The sequence below is a fragment of the Anguilla anguilla genome, chromosome 3 (genome assembly GCF_013347855.1).
Source record: "Anguilla anguilla isolate fAngAng1 chromosome 3, fAngAng1.pri, whole genome shotgun sequence".
Lineage (NCBI taxonomy): Eukaryota > Metazoa > Chordata > Actinopteri > Anguilliformes > Anguillidae > Anguilla > Anguilla anguilla.
The window spans coordinates 58,543,067-58,561,576 of record NC_049203.1 but is presented as its reverse complement, the minus strand read 5'-3'; the positions used below and the strand labels follow the sequence as shown (position 1 = coordinate 58,561,576).

General features: G+C 50.5%; 1 protein-coding gene across 1 annotated transcript in view; it reads left to right on the top strand.

Annotated features, from left to right (window-relative positions):
• Positions 1-18,510, top strand: part of LOC118223453 (kinesin-like protein KIF1C) — a 47,253-nt gene that overhangs the window by 20,893 nt on the left and 7,850 nt on the right. Inside the window, 21 exon segments of the mRNA XM_035410003.1 lie at positions 2,994-3,070; positions 3,702-3,881; positions 4,314-4,379; positions 4,769-4,947; positions 6,600-6,711; positions 7,147-7,224; positions 7,421-7,486; positions 8,132-8,210; positions 9,143-9,221; positions 9,643-9,794; positions 11,280-11,533; positions 11,671-11,750; positions 12,110-12,185; positions 12,510-12,589; positions 13,195-13,289; positions 14,044-14,127; positions 15,013-15,193; positions 15,886-15,958; positions 16,380-16,478; positions 17,625-17,987; positions 17,989-18,186. Coding sequence (XP_035265894.1) covers positions 2,994-3,070; positions 3,702-3,881; positions 4,314-4,379; positions 4,769-4,947; positions 6,600-6,711; positions 7,147-7,224; positions 7,421-7,486; positions 8,132-8,210; positions 9,143-9,221; positions 9,643-9,794; positions 11,280-11,533; positions 11,671-11,750; positions 12,110-12,185; positions 12,510-12,589; positions 13,195-13,289; positions 14,044-14,127; positions 15,013-15,193; positions 15,886-15,958; positions 16,380-16,478; positions 17,625-17,987; positions 17,989-18,186 — 2,651 coding nt within the window.

The window sequence follows — 18,510 nt, the reverse complement described above, 5'->3', positions numbered from 1 at the left end:
GGCACAGAAACAAACTTGAATGTCTTGGCGTCATGTCTGAATGCAAGGATATGGTATAGCAGCCACGAAGGCCGTTGGCCAACTTTGTTTCTTAAAATCGGATCCGAGGTTGAACTGTGAACACTGACGTGCTTTGTGCATGTATGTACATGCATGTGCCAAGCACAACAGTTGGGTTACATGCAGGCTGGAGTGGTGAGGTGGTGATGGAAGAGAGGGGGAAGCTCTGGCCCTGCCTCATGTTGTAAAACCTTGTCTTAAACAACAGCTCAGGGTCACCCGGCAACAGGCCATCCAGAATGAAGCACACCAGCTGTACAGCAGTTCGCAGAACCAGGCTTCTGCAGAAACCAATTTCGGCAGGGCTCCATGTAGGAGGAAGAGAGACTGCAGCATTGCAGAGTATTTTTAGACGTTTATCGTAGGCCAAGGATAGCTAAGCTCTGGCGGATAGCTGGTGAACTGGACTCTGTTGCGTTAAATGGCTGTTTTGGAGAAGATGCAGCCTTTTACGCTAGGCCCCACGGATGCGGTACAATGCCCTGCTCATGCAGTGCTGAGTGCTTCAGATGCGTCAGATGTAACGTGATGCTGTTAGCATGTGGATGACGGAGGACGGGGGGCGCATACCTGGCGTGGCTGCATGGCCCGCCCCGGCTGTGCGTGCACGCACACGTCCCCCCGCCCCGCTCCCCACGTGCCTGTCCGACGGTCCTGTCCCGGGCCGGGGACGGGGACAGGCCTGGGCCTGCGTGCGGGACAGGGGGGGGAGGAACCAGGAATCCAGAGAGGAGGAGAGAGAGAGAGGGGGGGGCACTCTCAGAGCCGTGCAATCCACACCATCTGCCTCACGTCTTCCCTCCCTCCGCCAAAAACGAGCACCCTGCTCCACCAATCAGGGTCGAGGACCGAGTGGGTGTCGGTGCTGTGCCCTCTGTGCAGAGTGTGTGGTCTCCTGAGGGCTGGCTGGGGTCAGGAGGTCAGCTTTGTGAATGCCTGTGAGCAGGGTGAACCTGCCCCTCCCCGAATGTGTTTGCGCTGAGGTCCAGAGTCTGCTTATATTTGCATTCAGGTGCGCGATTTCTGCAGCTGTGGTCTCCACCAGCGTGTAATGGAGACAGCTGCTGCCATCGGGGCTGTATGTTGTGGGACTTTGTCCATATGAATGAGAGGCACTGGCAGTCACTTGAAGATCAACTGTCGGTGCACAGTGTGAATGAGCCTGGGAGCCGGGGCATGTCCAGTAGTGGAGGTGCTATGTATAGGGCCTTGTGGCATCCACTTCAGTGAATCACTGAATCCAGGTTTAAAACCCAAGTGCCGTAAGCCACTGTACTGCCAAGATTTATGTAACACCAGGCCAAAGGGAACACATTTTTCAGCATTTAACTGCACACAGCCAACGTCCCTGACAGCCAGGAGTTGACGGATGATTTTGTTGTTGAGCAGGCAGCCTACGTTTGAAGAGTATTTATGAGCTGAAAGCAAGGAGCCATCTGGGTTAGTGTGGCATCTGTTTCACTGTTCCCACCAGGAAACTGTGGGAAAAGTAAACGCACAAAAATAAGGAAACGTTTGACATTTGTTGCAGTTTTCAGCGTACGTGATATTTGGAGTCGTGTGATATTTCTAACACATAAATTGTGCGTGTCTGTGCGTGTGCCCCACCAAACTGCAGCCGTGCACGATGGCGAAGTGTCGAGCCAATTAGCTCGCTAGCGCACGGGTGCGTGTGCGTGTTTGTGTACGCGAGACAGCGAGACGTGAGGGAGAGCGGGCTAGGTTGCGTCGACGCCAGACCACGTTGCTGGTCTGCCCCAGAGAGGAGAGCTGAGTGAGAGGCCAGCTGCACCCCCCTGTCTAAAAATAGCAGGAGGCAGGAGGGAGGAGGGAGGGGAGGGGGGGGGAGGCGGTGCGTGCCGCTGTCCCGTCGCCATGCAAACGGCCCTCAACACAGCACATGTGTGCTCTGGGAAAGGAGCCACCGCCGTCCCAGAATGCCTTTCAGGGGGCCGTATGAGTCTGAAATATTCACTCTCTGGCCCTCTGCACTCCCCCACCGCTCTCCATTGACTCTGGCGGTGTTTGTTTACTTTGCTTGCAGTCAGATCTCTGACTGACTGTCTCTCACTATTTCTGAGAACGTCCCGTCCGCTCCGATTGTAACTTTATTCTTTATTAAGGGGGGGGGGGGCCCTTACTCAGTTCCTCTCAGACCTGAGTCACAGGTTGTGGGACAGCTCTGATGATGAGCTCTGGAACTCTGAAGACATTCAGTGAGGGTTCTGTCAGTGATCTTCCGTCTATATGGGGACAGTTTCTCACACTCAGCAGGTCACTAACACAAACACAGACACAAACACACACACACACACACACACACACACACACACACACAAACACAGACACACACACACACACACACACACACACACTCATGCCCGTCCTGGGTCCCATGAAGTGAATACCGCTGCTCTTCCAAGGACTTATTACATCAACCTCCCTGTAAACGACTCACTGATACAGCCTCAGTGACTCACTTCCTTAACGTTACAGGAATGGAATGAGCAGAGCAAATAACGTTTCCTTTTTTTTTTTGTTTTGTTTGTTTTTGTTTTTTTTCTTTCTCTGTAAACCCCCCGTTCTGCTGCTTGATCTCTATTCTACCGTTTCCTGGTTGTTCTCCTGCCAAGCTCTCAATTGCCTGGCTAAACCTTTTGTAAACCTTAGCTTACAGTTGCAGTTGATCTGATATTGACCGCATGGGTAATTGTTTTCAGGTCTTCGAACTCAGGTTACGGCAGAGTTGCATTCAGATCCTGTGCGTGTGTGTGAGAGTATGTGTGTGTGTGTGTGTGTCCGCGTGTGTGTGAGAGAGAGGGAGTGTGTGTGTGTGTGTGTGTGTGTGTCCACAAGTCTTAAGGAGGCTCCCTTACCGATGTAATATTTGTAACCGTATAGTCCCTAATCATTCTTGGTTTATGTTGTCGCAGGCATCTCAAACCCCAAGCAACCCAAAGATGCGGCCAAGAACTTCACGTTTGACTACTCGTACTGGTCACACACAACGGTAAGGGCGCTGCGGGTCCATTCCACCTTTACCCCGGACACCAGCGGTCCCTGTGACAGTCAGGTGCCACTGCCCCATATGACCTGCCACTGAAAGGGGGCGGTGATGTCACACGCGGGCTCTATCGCAGAGCTCCTCCCCCCGAGTGCAGCTCTCTGGGGACTGGACAGACGCCACATTCCATATCACTTCTTCCATTTCAACCGATGATAAAGATGATTATTTCTGTAGTCATGTCCTCTTGAGGGCAGTGAGTAGTTGATTTTAAAAAAGTGCAACGCACTTCATACGATGTTACACTTTCGTTAGTCGATGTTTCAAAATGGCAACACACTTCTTACAATGTGACACTTTGATGTGCAGTACGTAGACAAATTCTTATGCCCGTGACTGCAAATAGTCACATGATGTGTGCTCCTCAGTATGTTGTGGTAATATCACTTGCTACATCGGTGGGGACACAGCACGCTATGTACATTTTCAGTACCTGACATAAGCGTTTATGGATCGTTTATGTAGTGCTTATGAAGATGTCTATATATACACACGTTATTGCAAATGTAATATGAAATATGTGGGTGCACCTTTCATGTTTGTAAGGTTTTGTGGGTGACTGTTCCTCTCTTTCTAGCCCGAGGACCCAAGCTTTGTCTCGCAGCGGCAGGTGTACTTGGACATAGGGGAGGAGATGCTGCTGCACGCCTTTGAAGGCTACAACGTCTGCATCTTTGCCTATGGGCAGACTGGCGCTGGCAAGTCCTACACAATGATGGGCAAACAGGAGCCTGGCCAGCAGGGCATCATCCCACAGGTACAACATGGCGTGGGCAGAGCACGATGGGAACTGTAGTTCTCAGTGCTTACGCTGGGCTAAATGAGGAGAGAAACAATGGAGACAATGTACCTGCCTGCATGTAGAGATTGTTTACTCACAATATGTGTTGCGTTGTAAATTCACTGCTCCCGAAATAGTTTTTTCTATATACTTTAACATCAGCGGTAGAGGAGACCTTTGGAACAGTCTTGATTTGCATCTAGCTAAACTACTGTGGCCTCTGAGGAAGCAGAGGGGACTGTAGTTGGTCACCAGTTAAAGGGGTAGTGACAACCTTGTCCTTCAAAAAATGTATGCACGAGTGTCTGTTCATGTACATACCGTAAATGCATTTTATTGTTTGCGCATGTGTGAATATGTACGTGTGGTCGCCTCATACATGGGTTTTTTCCTCCCCCAATCGGACAGCTTTGTGAAGATCTATTCAAACGCACATTGGACAACGCCAGCCCAGACTTGTCTTTCTCTGTGGAGGTGAGGTCACAGCATCAGTTAAGGAATCCGCTGCCTACGAGGTGATGTCTGTCAGTTTTCCTGTATCACGAGGAACGGTTGTTCATCATTTTGGTTGTATGCTGTCCGACTCTTTAGACCAAAAGATTTGAAGCACTTCACCCAGAATCTGTTTTCAGTCTTTCCTATAGTGTTTGTGTGCCATCTCTCTCTGCCACGCCCTCATACCAGGATGTGTAAACACATACTATGATTTTATTTCCACACTACTATGTTTTTAATTGCACCCATTGCGTCCTTCTTTACTTTATGGGTGTGTCTGTTGGTTAGACTGTTTTTAGATTAGAAGAATTTGGCTTGAGCTCTCGCTACAGGTTGCGTAACGTCCTGTCTCCGTACCTGTCCTCCAGGTGTCATACATGGAGATTTACTGCGAGCGCGTACGTGACCTGCTCAACCCCAAAAGCAAGAGCTCCCTGAGGGTGAGAGAGCACCCCATCATGGGCCCCTATGTGGAGGACCTCTCCAAGCTGGCTGTTACCAACTTCAACGACATCGCCGACCTCATGGACTGTGGCAACAAGGCCAGGTAACATCAAGCTACTATTTCACTGTGTTCGCTTCGCAAGAATGGTGATTAGTTAGGTGAATTACAAAGGAAGGACCAAGTAGCCTATCTAAGTAGCCTTTTAACATAATTCAGCTAATGAGGTATATTGTATGCTTAAAAATTGGAAAAATAATATTTTTTTGAGCTAGGCAAAGAGAAAAATATTTTAGCTCATAGTCTTTTTCCCTAAAATAGATAACGTCACAATTCACGCTGTTGTTTTAAGAAGTTTTTGCACTTTCCCTTCACAAGGAAAACTCTGAGTGAACTTATTGGAGGGCGTGGAACCTTTGACAATTCCTCCATATGGAATCTTTCAAGATCCTTCAGATCAGTCATTCCGCGTTTGCGTTCTGGACTGCGTTCTGCCCTCTGTAATTAAAACCAAACATTTTCGTTTGATGCTAATTTGCACCACAGTATTTTTGTGGTACGCTAACAATTTCTCTGTTGAGTTTGGGATGCGCTTGGAGGTCAGTGTCTCGCTGGAAGATTATTTTGCGTTCATGTTGGAGCTTCCTGGTGTAGATGCCAGATTCTTGGCCCAAATATTTTGGCGCTTGCTGGAGTTCACGATTCCATCGACCTTAACAAGAGCCCTGGGGCCAGTAGATGTTTGTTATCCTCATCTTCATCACGATTATGAATCATTTAAGAGAGCACTGGACTAGCACTAGTTTCAAAGCACTGTGTTAGGAATTTCATGACTGTGTGTCTCTGAACATCCTCTTTATATTTTATTCTAAATTGTGTTCTAGATTGACACTAAAATATACAAGTTTTGTTATGTGTGTATCAGTTGTGCACCTGAACCTCAGGCAGCTTTGGTAATCTAACTAGTTTAGTAAGCTGGCTAGTAGCTGCCAGGGATTTAGGTGAGTCTTTACCCATGGGCATCTTGCCCAAAGCTGATGCCACCCAGGCTTGTTAAGCTGAAGAGCACTGATCTGGGGTCAGTGTGTTGGCAAGGAGCTCAGGGGGCAGAAAAACAGCTGCGAGGGAGATCCCACCTTTCATAGCATGTACACTAAACGCCCTGACTAAATCCTTCATTTTTTCTAATAATAACTGATGTTCTACCGAGCACTCTTTCGTAAGATCATTTTAGATGTTCATAGCCAGAGGTAAGATATCAACAGAGCTGCAAAGTCCAGGGAGTCAGAAAATAAAAGTCCTGCCATGTGTTTCTTCCACCTCTGAGTTCCGGTGCTAGACACTGTCTAGTTTGTAGGTAAACCCAGCACTAGGTACTCTTTAGTGGTATGAAAGGGGCGAACATCGTTACGTTGTGCTATTGCTCACCCCTTGACACTTGTACCTAATCTGGCAGCAGAGAAAGCACCATAAATGCAGAAGTTTCGGGAGGACTTCATTACAACTTTAAGCAGTCCACATTGCACGTAGCCAAGCTTCAGGAGATGGAGAGGGTTTTGGACTCGCCTCAACTGCAAATGAAATAAGTGCAGTTTTCCCTCCCGGCTGAAGAGTTGTGCAAATGAGCAAATCCAGGGGACTGGTACAAAGTACTGGGGCGGATGTTTTACTTTCTGAACCTGGATTGTCCACCTCTGGAAATCAAAGGCAGTCGTACACCTCGTTGAAGTCGTCGTTCCTTTTCTTTGGGGTTTCAGGACGGTGGCGGCGACCAACATGAACGAGACGAGCAGCCGTTCTCACGCCGTCTTCACCATCGTCTTCACCCAGCGGAGACACGACCAGATGACCAATCTGGACACGGAGAAGGTGCGTGTCTGCGTCTGGATTCTTTAAATGGAACCAAAATCCAATTTCGTCAATCAAATTACGCTGTTTTTAGGATAGCTTCAGCTGCCCTGTTATTTTAGCTTATCTGTGAGTTCCAGTTTACTCAGAGCTAGCTGTGGATTTTTTGGGCCGTGGTTCTGCTCTTAATTGTGTGTACATTCGAAGGGCCCTGTGTGTCCACACACGTGGAGTATGTTGTCACATGGCGTTTGTCCCCAGAAAGCTCAAAGGTACTGCTTTTTTCTGCTGCCCTCTGGTGGTGTAATTCTGAAACGACTGCCATGTGGTTCACAGAACACCGTGTGAAGCTCTATTTTTCTGCCAGTGTGAACTGAGACTAATGTGTTCTTGGTGCTCAGAGTTTGGTCCTCCTTAACTCTGCCTGCTTGATTTTTTTTTTCTTCTCACACTCAGGTCAGTAAGATTAGTCTTGTGGACCTGGCTGGAAGCGAGAGAGCCGATTCTTCGGGGGCAAAGGGCATGAGGTTAAAGGTGAGCCGAGCGATCGACGATCTCGGTCGGAGAATGACAAAATGCCTGTCAGCTCATTTGATAACGTGTGATTAGATTTAGGTAGCAATGCATTAAATCAGTGTTTTTAAAGTGAGCTGAAGAGGTTCTCGCATGCCTGACCGTCAGAACTATGTGACATGATCTGACTGAGAGTGTACACTGTCGCCCCCTGCAGGAAGGAGCCAACATCAACAAATCCCTGACCACGCTGGGGAAGGTCATCTCTGCACTGGCTGAAATGGTGAGACCCCCCCCCACACTCGTTCAGACTGCACACGGCTCCCACACACACCCACCTGCATATCCCCGTTTCCACACACAACACCTGCAATTTTATTTTTGAAAGCCTTCTGTACACAATAATAAAAGAGTATGAAGCGATGTTCCCAAAATTCTCATACTGCCTGAAATCAGTTGCCTGTATGTACACACACACACACACACACACACACACACACAGATTAATACTGTTTCTGTTGTCCTTCTGTTGTGAATTTGGATATCTTCTGTCCAGTAAAAAAAAGAAGACCTGTTATGGCAAATAACAACATTGGTCGTCAAGCCAAGCTGGTCAGAAATGGCCATACCAGGCTGAGATTCAGAAACGAGTGTTTTAATTGTGTCCTGTCAGAGCTCCCTGTGATTTAATTTTCAAGAGAGCAAATACATGTTGAAGTGAGTTCTCTGTATCAGACGGGTCTGTTTCATAAGGTAACGAGAGCCAGCAGGGTATTGATTCTGGAACTGAGTTATAAATCCAGTAAAACACTTCAGGCTTTCAAGTAACAAGCGCTTCTATCCAAAGTGATTTGTTGTGTCAGATGTAGAGAAATTACATAAACATTCCCCCTCCTCCTCTTCCTCCCCCTGCTTCTCCTACTTACAGCAAAGCAGCAAGAAAAGGAAGTCTGACTTCATCCCCTACAGAGACTCTGTGTTGACCTGGCTCCTGAAGGAGAACTTGGGTAAGGGGGACACAGCTCTTTAGGGTCGTCCTGTTTCTCTCACTGTTCCACGTTTGTGCCTTTATGTTTGACCCTGTGTCTTTACGTTTGTCCCTGTGCCTTTACGTTTGTCCCTGTGTCTTTACGTCTGACCCTGTGTCTTTACGTCTGACCTTGTGTCTTTACGTCTGATCCTGTGTCTTTACGTTTGTCCCTGTGTCTTTACGTCTGACCCTGTGTCTTTACGTCTGACCTTGTGTCTTTACGTCTGACCCTGTGTCTTTACGTTTGACCCTGTGTCTTTACGTTTGATCCTGTGTCTTTACATTTGACCCTGTGCCTTTACGTTTGTCCCTGTGCCTTTACGTTTGACCCTGTGTCTCTACTTTTGACCCTGTGTCTTTACGTTTGACCCTGTGTCTTTACGTTTGACCCTGTGTCTTTACATCTGACCCTGTGTCTTTACGTCTGACCTTGTGTCTTTACGTCTGACCCTGTGTCTTTACGTCTGACCTTGTGTCTTTACGTCTGACCCTGTGTCTTTACGTCTGACCTTGTGTCTTTACGTCTGACCCTGTGTCTTTACGTCTGACCTTGTGTCTTTATGTTTGACCTTGTGTCTTTACGTTTGATCCTGTGTCTTTGTTTGACCCTGTGTCGTTACGTCTGACCTTGTGTCTTTACGTCTGACCTTGTGTCTTTACGTCTGACCTTGTGTCTTTACGTTTGACCCTGTGTTTTTACGTCTGACCTTGTGTTTTTACGTCTGACCTTGTGTTTTTACGTCTGACCCTGTGTCTTTACGTCTGACCTTGTGTCTTTACGTCTGACCTTGTGTCTTTACGTCTGACCTTGTGTCTTTACCTCTGACCTTGTGTCTTTACGTCTGACCTTGTGTCTTTACGTTTGATCCTGTGTCTTTACGTCTGACCTTGCGCCTGTCGGTCCTGCAGGTGGAAACTCTCGCACAGCCATGATCGCAGCCCTCAGCCCAGCAGACATTAACTACGAGGAAACCCTGAGCACTCTGAGGTACAGTCACCCCTGAACCCCTCTGCTCCACATGGAGGAGGCCTGACTCTATACGCTGGCTCAGTTCAGAAGCGATTTGTCAGAACAGAGATGGGAATGTGTTGCTTCTTTCTTACCTATGGTGAAGTAAATCGGTGCTTTGTGTAGGTAGTTATGTTTTCAGTGGGCAGATCTGTGGGTGAACTTGTTGTGGGACTGCCATTGTTCTAGAATTCAGATGTAGCAGAGTTGCATTGTGGGTTTTCCAATACAGCCAAAGAAACGCTGTTATTAAACAGCTGATATTGAGTTGCATTGTGGGTTTTCCAGTAGAGCCAACGAAATGCCGTTGTTGGACTGCAGATATCCCCACCTTTGGCAGAGGGGTTTGGTTCCCGCCCCCCGCCCGTGTCCACCCCGAGCTCTTGTGTCCTCCCCTCAGGTACGCCGACCGGGCGAAACAGATCCGCTGCAACGCGGTGATCAACGAGGACCCCAACGCCCGGCTGATCCGCGAGCTGAAGGAGGAGGTGAACCGGCTGAGGGACCTGCTCTTCTCCCAGGGCCTGAGCACCGAGCTGATCACTGCCGCCGGTGTGTAGCGCCACAAACACACACACACCCAATACACACACGCAAACGCACTGCCTCTCATACACACACCCAATACACACACGCAAACGCACCGTCTCTCATACACACACCCATGTACACACACCCAGGTACACACGCAAACGCACTGTCTCTCATACACACACCCAATACACACACGCAAACGCACTGCCTCTCATACACACACCCAATACACACACGCAAACGCACTGTCTCTCATACACACACCCAGGTACACGCTCAAACGCACTGTCTCTCATACACACACCCAGGTACACGCTCAAACGCACTGTCTCTCATACACACACCCAGGTACACACACCCAATACACACACTCAAACGCACTGTCTCTCATACACACACCATGTACACACACCCAGGTACACACTCAAACGCACTGTCTCTCATACACACACCCAATACACACACCCAGGTACACACTCAAACGCACTGTCTCTCATACACACACCCAATACACACACCCAGGTACACACTCAAACGCACTGTCTCTCATACACACACCCAGGTACACGCTCAAACGCACTGTCTCTCATACACACACCCAGGTACACGCTCAAACGCACTGTCTCTCATACACACACCCAGGTACACACACCCAATACACACACTCAAACGCACTGTCTCTCATACACACACCATGTACACACACCCAGGTACACACTCAAACGCACTGTCTCTCATACACACACCCAATACACACACCCAGGTACACACACTCAAACGCACTGTCTCTCATACACACACCCAATACACACACCCAGGTACACACTCAAACGCACTGTCTCTCATACACACACCCAGGTACACACTCAAACGCACTGTCTCTCATACACACACCCAATACACACACCCAGGTACACACTCAAACGCACTGTCTCTCATACACACACCCAGGTACACACTCAAACGCACTGTCTCTCATACACACACCCAATACACACACCCAGGTACACACACCCACCATGTACACACTCAAACGCACTGCCTCTCATACACATACCCATGTACACACACTCACTCACACATTCCCTATAGCACAAACGGTACACTCTCTTAAGAGTGTTCTGTTCTACGCACATTCTTTAATGTATGCGAACGTACATGCGTGCTCTATACTGGAAACCCACCGGACACACAGCACACGCATGCAAACGTGTGATCTGTACAGTACAAATATGCACTTCACTGTGTGTGCATGCTCGCCCTCAGCTGTCTAAAACACACACTGAATTACCCACTCATGTACAGTTTACACATTCCTTAAACTACGCACGTATCAAAATACATGATTCACAGTGAAGACAATCATTACATTACGTTACATTCATTTGGCAGACGCTTTTATCCAATCCATTACGCGCAGGCTTTGTGTTTTATTACTCGTTTGTGTAATCCTTAGAGGGCGTACGCTTTTCTGATCGGAGCTGCGTCTCCTCCTTCCCTCAGGCAACGAGGTGAACAATAACCGCGTGACGGGCGGGGGCGGGGCCGCGGGAGCCCCTCCCCTCGGCCCCGCGATGGCTGGCGATCAGGCCCCGCCCTCCCAGCAGCCCCCCGCCCCCGGGTCAGACCCCGCCCCCGGCTCTGACCACGCCCCCGGCTCTGACCCCAGCGCTGCCGACGTAGCCCTCACCCCGGAGGACGAGTTCGCCGCCCCGGAGGAGCCAATCAGCAAGGAGGAGGCCGTGGAGCGGCTGAAGGTGCGATTCTGGCGGTTTCCTCCCGTCTGATCGGCGTTCTGTGTCGCTGCCGCGTCCTGCCCGTGTGTCGCCCTCTCAAAGCCCTCGCTGGGCCACGTGTGTAACCTGCCCCCCCTCTCGCCCCCCCGCCATTGCAGGAAACGGAGAAGATCATCGCGGAGCTGAACGAGACGTGGGAGGAGAAGCTGAGGAAGACCGAGTCCATTCGGCTGGACAGGTGAGGTGCAGCTCTGCCTTCTCTGTCTTCTTCCTACCCACAATCCCCCAGAATCGCCCAAGTCCCCTCCATTGCCATCCAGGGATGGAGCTAGAAATGACTTGAGCAGGGGAAAAAATATGAGCGAAGCACCACCCACAAGCCAAGCTCCGCCCCCTACCCCTGCACGCGCACTTCTAGAGTCCCCCTGGACCCACTAGTGCCTGGGAAAGCTTTCCCTGTTCAACCCCGTTAGCTCTGCCCCTGATGCCACCTGACTGTCCTTATCCACACTAAACTCACACTCTTTCTTTCTCTTCTCCTCTCTCCCTCTATGACCTCCTCACTCGTTCTCCTCTCCGCCCCTCTCCTCTCTTCAGGGAGTCCCTGCTGGCGGAGATGGGAGTGTCCATAAAGGAAGATGGAGGGACGGTGGGAGTCTTCTCTCCCAAAGGGGTGAGTGGCTGGCCCGCTGGTTCCCTGGCCGAGCGCTGGGTAACCTCCCGCCTGCCCGGGTGGGTAACCTCCTGCTGGGTAACCTCCCGCCTGCCCGGGTGGGTAACCTCCTGCTGGGTAACCTCCCGCCTGCCCGGGTGGGTAACCTCCTGCTGGGTAACCTCCCGCCTGCCCGGGTGGGTAACCTCCTGCTGGGTAACCTCCCGCCTGCCCGGGTGGGTAACCTCCTGCTGGGTAACCTCCCGCCTGCCCGGGTGGGTAACCTCCAGCGTTGGGTAACCCCCCGCCCGCCCGGGTGACGGTGTTCTTCCCGTCCCGTTTCAGACGCCCCACCTGGTGAACCTGAACGAGGACCCGCTGATGTCAGAGTGCCTGCTGTACTACATCAAGGAGGGCGTGACCAGGTCAGACACTCGCTGCTCTGGCTGTCATTCATCTGACAGCACGTGCCGTAGAGCCGCCTTCAGTATGTCATGTGATGATGATGGCAACGTTATAATTCATTTGAATTGTAGAACACCTTTTGCATTGAATTAGGCTGTAGTATAAAGAACACGCCTCACTCACACAGACCCTAAAGGAAAAGCCCTGGACTAAAACATGATGTACGTGTGTTAGGGTTAAGGGGGGGGGGGGGAGTGTGGGAAACTTAAATATATCAGTTAAGACTGGGCAAGATTCAAAATAGCATGGTGAAATGGGGCTTTTTGAAACCACTGTTATTTTTATGAAGTGAAAGTATGTCTCGCTCTGGCTATAACAGCGCTAAGTAAGGGGGGGTGGGGTAAGCCGGCTGCTGGCCAGCTGTTAATTCCCGTACTGGAACTGAACACCTAATTTAATCTTACACAAAATGAAAGACCAGATGTAAGTGTGTCCAAGAGCTTTTACTGAATACAAAAGCAGGGATGATGGCACAGGGTGTGTGGGTGTGTGTTTGTGTGTGTGTGGGTGTGGACCCCGCCCAGCTGTGTGTCTGAAGACGTGTCCTCTCTCTCTGCTTGTCCAGGGTGGGACAGAAGGACGTGGACATCCGGCTGAGCGGCCAGTTCATCAAAGAACAGCACTGCATCTTCTACAGCCAGGCCAACGACAGCGGAGAGGGTGAGGAAGGCTGGGGAGCCATTTTAAACCTCCCCCCCTCACTTCCTGTTGCCCTTAGTAGTGCTCGATGGAGCTAAATGTGTGTGCGGCCACACAGCAAGGAAGGACAGTTCTGAAGAGCTGCTTCTGTAAACTGACCCAAGGTCAGCTCTCCCTTTCTCTCTCTCAAATTCAAATAAGCTTTATTGGCATGGCTAGGGTTCACTTACATTGCCAAAGCACATACTGACATAATCAACAGATAACCACTAAGCAAGAACAAATTGATCTACAGCAAACATGCCCAACAAAGAAAGAGAATTCCACATCTAATATAAAAACGTACGAAATTGGCCATGAACCATGATGGTCTTTATTTTGTTCGATCTATTAATGTCGTTCTCTCTCTGTCACTCAGTACAGTTCAGCTCAGCATTTATACTTTGTCCATAAGAACTATGTTAATGCAGATTCCAAGCCTGTGTGTTTTGATGCTCTTTCTCTTCTCTCTCTGGCTCTCTTGGTAAAGCTTGCCAGGAAATAATTCAGGTATTGTTGAGTGTGAGCCTTCTTTCGGCGTTGTGTCTGGTGCAACTGTGCTTTGCCCCTTATCCTGTCCAGCCCGTGTCCCCCCCGCTGTGTGCGTTAGCCTGGACCTCGGGACGTGATACTGCTGCCCCCACCCTAACCCCCCCATGCGTTCCTTCGTGCCTGTGAGCCGCCCGTTTTCTCCCCCGTTCTTTAACGCGCTCCGTCTCTCCCCCCCTCTCCTCAGTGGACGTGACGCTGGAGCCCCTGGAGGGAGCGGAGACCTACGTCAACGGGAAGCAGATCACCGAGCCCCTGGTGCTCAAGCAAGGTGCGCCTCAGTCCACCAGGGGGCGACGTTACCTCACCGAACGCAGGCGAACGCCGCCACGGTCACGCAGCAGCCCGCTCCAGCAGAGAGCTGCTGACTTGCATAACTCTGTATCGCGCTGCACGAGTCGTCTCCACAGAAATGAGGATCAAAAGCACGTGTTCATGGATCTTCTGAACAGAGCCAAACTTTGTTTTGAAAGTTTCGTACAATTTCTCAACAAAGCCCTTCTGAGCATGGTGCAGTTCAGTGCCACAGGAGCTCCTCATTCAGGTCCCCAGGGCGCACAGCTTCTGGGGGTTTCCTGTTTAAAATGAGCCCTAATTGTGGGGGTTTAATTGAGTGGTTTTAATCTAGAGGATTCATTGGTCAGTGCCCAGAGCCAGCTCTTGTTCTCTGTCATTTGGATTCATTAACACACTGCCACACACGCATGCGCTTGTGTTTGTGTGTGTGTGTGTGTGTGTGTGTGTGTGCGCACGCGTCGTGTGTGTGTGTGTGTCTGTGCGTTTGTCTGTGTGTGAGAGTATGTGGCAGGGGGTGGGGTGGTTGAGCAATGGAAGTTGTTCACAACACATTGCATAAATATACCTGCTGACAGTGGGAATGTGCTGTTTAACATTCTCAGAACAGACAGTGTAAATGTGCGCCTGGGGCACTGAGTGTTCCAGTTCCACACACCTGGTCAGTGGTGGGAGCGCACCTGGACAAGGCCCCAAAGCGCCTCCATTCTCCAGCCTTCAGTTCACTGTGCTGAGCCAGCCATTAGCGCTCAGCAAACCAGTGGTACCATAAAGGGCCTTTTTATTTAAGATCAGTGCTTAACAGCCCATCTCTTTCGCCCTCTGTGTGACGCTACCTCTCCTCCTGGGTCTCCTGCGTCAGGTAACCGCATCGTCATGGGGAAGAACCACGTGTTCCGCTTCAACCACCCGGAGCAGGCCCGGCTGGAGCGCGAGCGCAGCGCCAGCATGGACCAGCAGGGGGAGACGGTGGACTGGAACTACGCCCAGAAGGAGCTGCTGGAGAAACAGGGTATCGATATCAAACTGGAGATGGAGAAGAGGTAAGAAAGGAGGGGGAGGAAAGGAGGGAGAGGGAAGGAGAGGCTTCTTGTGCTCCTGTCATCCAGATCCAGACCAAACCCATCAGATCTGTGACCTGCCTGCCGACAGGGTCCTCTTTTTCCTGAAAGTAGCCCCCAGAAATCCTCCTTTAATGTCAGGTTTGTTTTTCTGTCAGACTCTTCAGTGTTTAAATGCAGCTTGTGTAAAAGTGGTTCCTGGCCCGATTAATTAAATTGGCTCTCTCTCAAACAGTTCATCATTTTCTGTAGTATGGAATGTACAGTGAATAATAGTGACTGGATTGGAATAGGGCTGCAAAGAAAGTGGAATCCTACATGGATATGGGGAGCTTTGTCTCTTATGTAATTTAGATGATCTAGGGCAAAGAGATGCAAAGATGACAAACGAATAAGAGGCAAAGTTAAATAAAGGAGGCTAAGACAGCTGGTCTTTGAGCCGGACCAGAATGCACTAGTGTGAATGAGTTTGTTGCATTTCAGACTGACACTAATGTGCATACTTTTTTCAGTAAGCATGGAGTAACTTGTGATTTGTGATGTCAGAGATGAGGGGATGCTTTAAGTGACAGATTTGCTCTAGTTTAAAGGGTGACTCTAGCTTAAAGGCACACAGTGAGTTGTGTTGGGGTGAAGGGCCTGTTCTCATAGGCACTGTGGTCTCTGTCTCTCAGGCTGCAGGACATGGAGACTCAGTACCGCAAAGAGAAGGAGGACGCTGACTTACTACTGGAGCAACACAGACTGGTGAGAGATTCACCTGTCTCATTCTCTACAGAGTGTTCTCTCTCTCTCTCTGTCTCTCTTACTCTCTCACTTTCTGTTTCATTCATTCACTCACTCACTCACTCACTCACGCACACACACTGACTCTCTGTCTCTGCACTCTCACCCACTCTCACTCACACACACACAGACAAACACTCAGACACTCATTGACACACTCTTTCTCTTTCTGTTTCTCACTCACCCTCTCACACACACTGACACTCTCTCTCTCTCTCTCTCTCTGTCACTCACACACACACACACACACACACACACACACACTCACTCACTCACTCACTCTTACCTGCCCTGGCAGGCTGTTCTGGCGGCTGTCTGCAGGCAGGTTTCCCTCAGTGTGTGAGCTCTGTTCTGTGCCCCTCCTCCTCCTCCTCCTCCTCAGTACGCCGACTCGGACAGCGGGGACGACTCAGACAAGCGCTCCTGTGAGGAGAGCTGGAGGCTCATCTCCTCCCTCAGAGAGAAGCTGCCGGCCAACAAGGTCAGAGAGCACAGGCACACACGCACACACACACACACACACACACACACACACATACATACACACACACACATGCACGCACGCACGCACACACACGCACACACACACACGCACACATGCACACGCACGGACACACACGCACACACGCTCACGCGCACACACACACACACACACACGTTCACAGTACAGCACTCAGAGTGTAGCGCCCGGGCCCATGTTGTGTCTGCGTTCTCACAAACGTGCGAATGTCACAGCCCGCCTTCCCGTCTGTCTCACAAAAAACAGCTTGCACAGATTTCAAATATGGAGAATTCTGAAGTTGTGAAAGTACATTCATTTCGCAGACTGCCAGAAGATGCTTTGATTTTCTCTTGGTTTTTTTCCATTTTGCTAAACTCTACTACACTCTCCGTAGAAATACAGCGCCTATCCTATCTGCAATACAAACCTAGTGTAGTAGTTCTGCTGCGTTTGCCACATGTTTTCTATGGTCCAGATACTCCTGTTCCTAACTGGTTACTGAATTATCAATCAAAAAATGTCTTCAGTAAATGAAAAAGTGCTTCACTTTAACGTGAGATCATTGTCTTTAAAGTGTTCGAGCTTTAGCATGTGCAAAACCTTTTAGCACACGCTGTGTAATTGGTTATGGTATTTGTTTCGCACCAATCATTGTTTGTGTTATTAGTTTTGCTTGCGCTAACAGGTATTTGAATACGCTAATGGTCTTAGACCCTATGAATTCCCTGTGAAAAGTAGTGGTGTGACGTGCACTCGTCCTCCTCTCTCAGGTGCAGTGCATAGCGAAGCGCTACGTGTGCTAACAGGTTTTGGCCATGCTGTAGGTCTTGGTTCTCTGTGAATAGCAGTAGGAGCAGCAGTGTGACACGCGCTGGTCCTCCTCTCTCAGGTGCAGTGTATAGCGAAGCGCTACTTGTGCTAACAGGTTTTGCATACGCTAATGGACTTAGACCCTATGAGTTCTCTATGGAAAGCAGGGTGTGACGCGTGCGCTGGTCCTCCTCTCTCAGGTGCAGTGCATAGTGAAGCGCTACGTGTGCTAACAGGTTTTGCTGTAGGTCTTGGTTCTCTGTGAATAGCAGTAGGAGCAGCAGTGTGACGCGTGCGCTGGTCCTCCTCTCTCAGGTGCAGTGCATAGTGAAGCGCTGCGGGCTCCCCAGCAGCGGTAAGAAGCGCGAGCCCCTGCGGGTCTACCAGATCCCCCAGCGCCGGCGCATCAGCAAGGACCCCAAGCGCCTGACGCTGGCCGACCTGAAGATGCAGGCGGTGAAGGAGATCTGCTACGAGGTGGCGCTGGGCGACTTCCGCCACTCGCGGCAGGAGATCGAGGCCCTGGCCATCGTCAAGATGAAGGAGCTGTGCCGCATGTACGCCAAGCGCGACGCGCAGGAGCGCGACACCTGGCGCAGCGTGGCGCAGGACGTCTGGGACACGGTGGGCATCGGCGAGGAGCGCGGCCCGGGCGAGGAGGGCGGCGGGGGGAACGGCGGGGGCGGGGGGGGGGGGGGGCGGGGGCGAGGGCGAGGGGGGCAAGGCCGGCGTGTACGACCTGAAGGCCCACATCGACAAGCTGACGGACATCCTGCAGGAGGTGAAGCTGCAGAACAACATGAAGGACGAGGAGATCCGCGCGCTGCGCGACCGCATGGTGAAGATGGAGAGCATCATCCCCGCCGTGGGCCAGCCGGTAACGCACAAACACACACACTGCATGCACGCACACACGCACACACACACACACACAGTACACACACACACTCGCACATAGAGTACAGACAGACACACACACCCACACACAGACACACATTTTAGCGCAAGTCATGGACATGGCATCTGTTAGTTTCACTGTCAGATGACATCCATGACTGTGTCAAAATATGTGTCTGAGTGTGTGTGTGTGTGTGTGTGCCTGTCTGCGCTCTGTGTGTGTGTGTGAGAGAGAGAGAGAGAGAGAGTGTGTGTGTGTGTGTGTGTGTGTGCCTGTCTGCGCTCTGTGTGTGTGTGTGTGTGT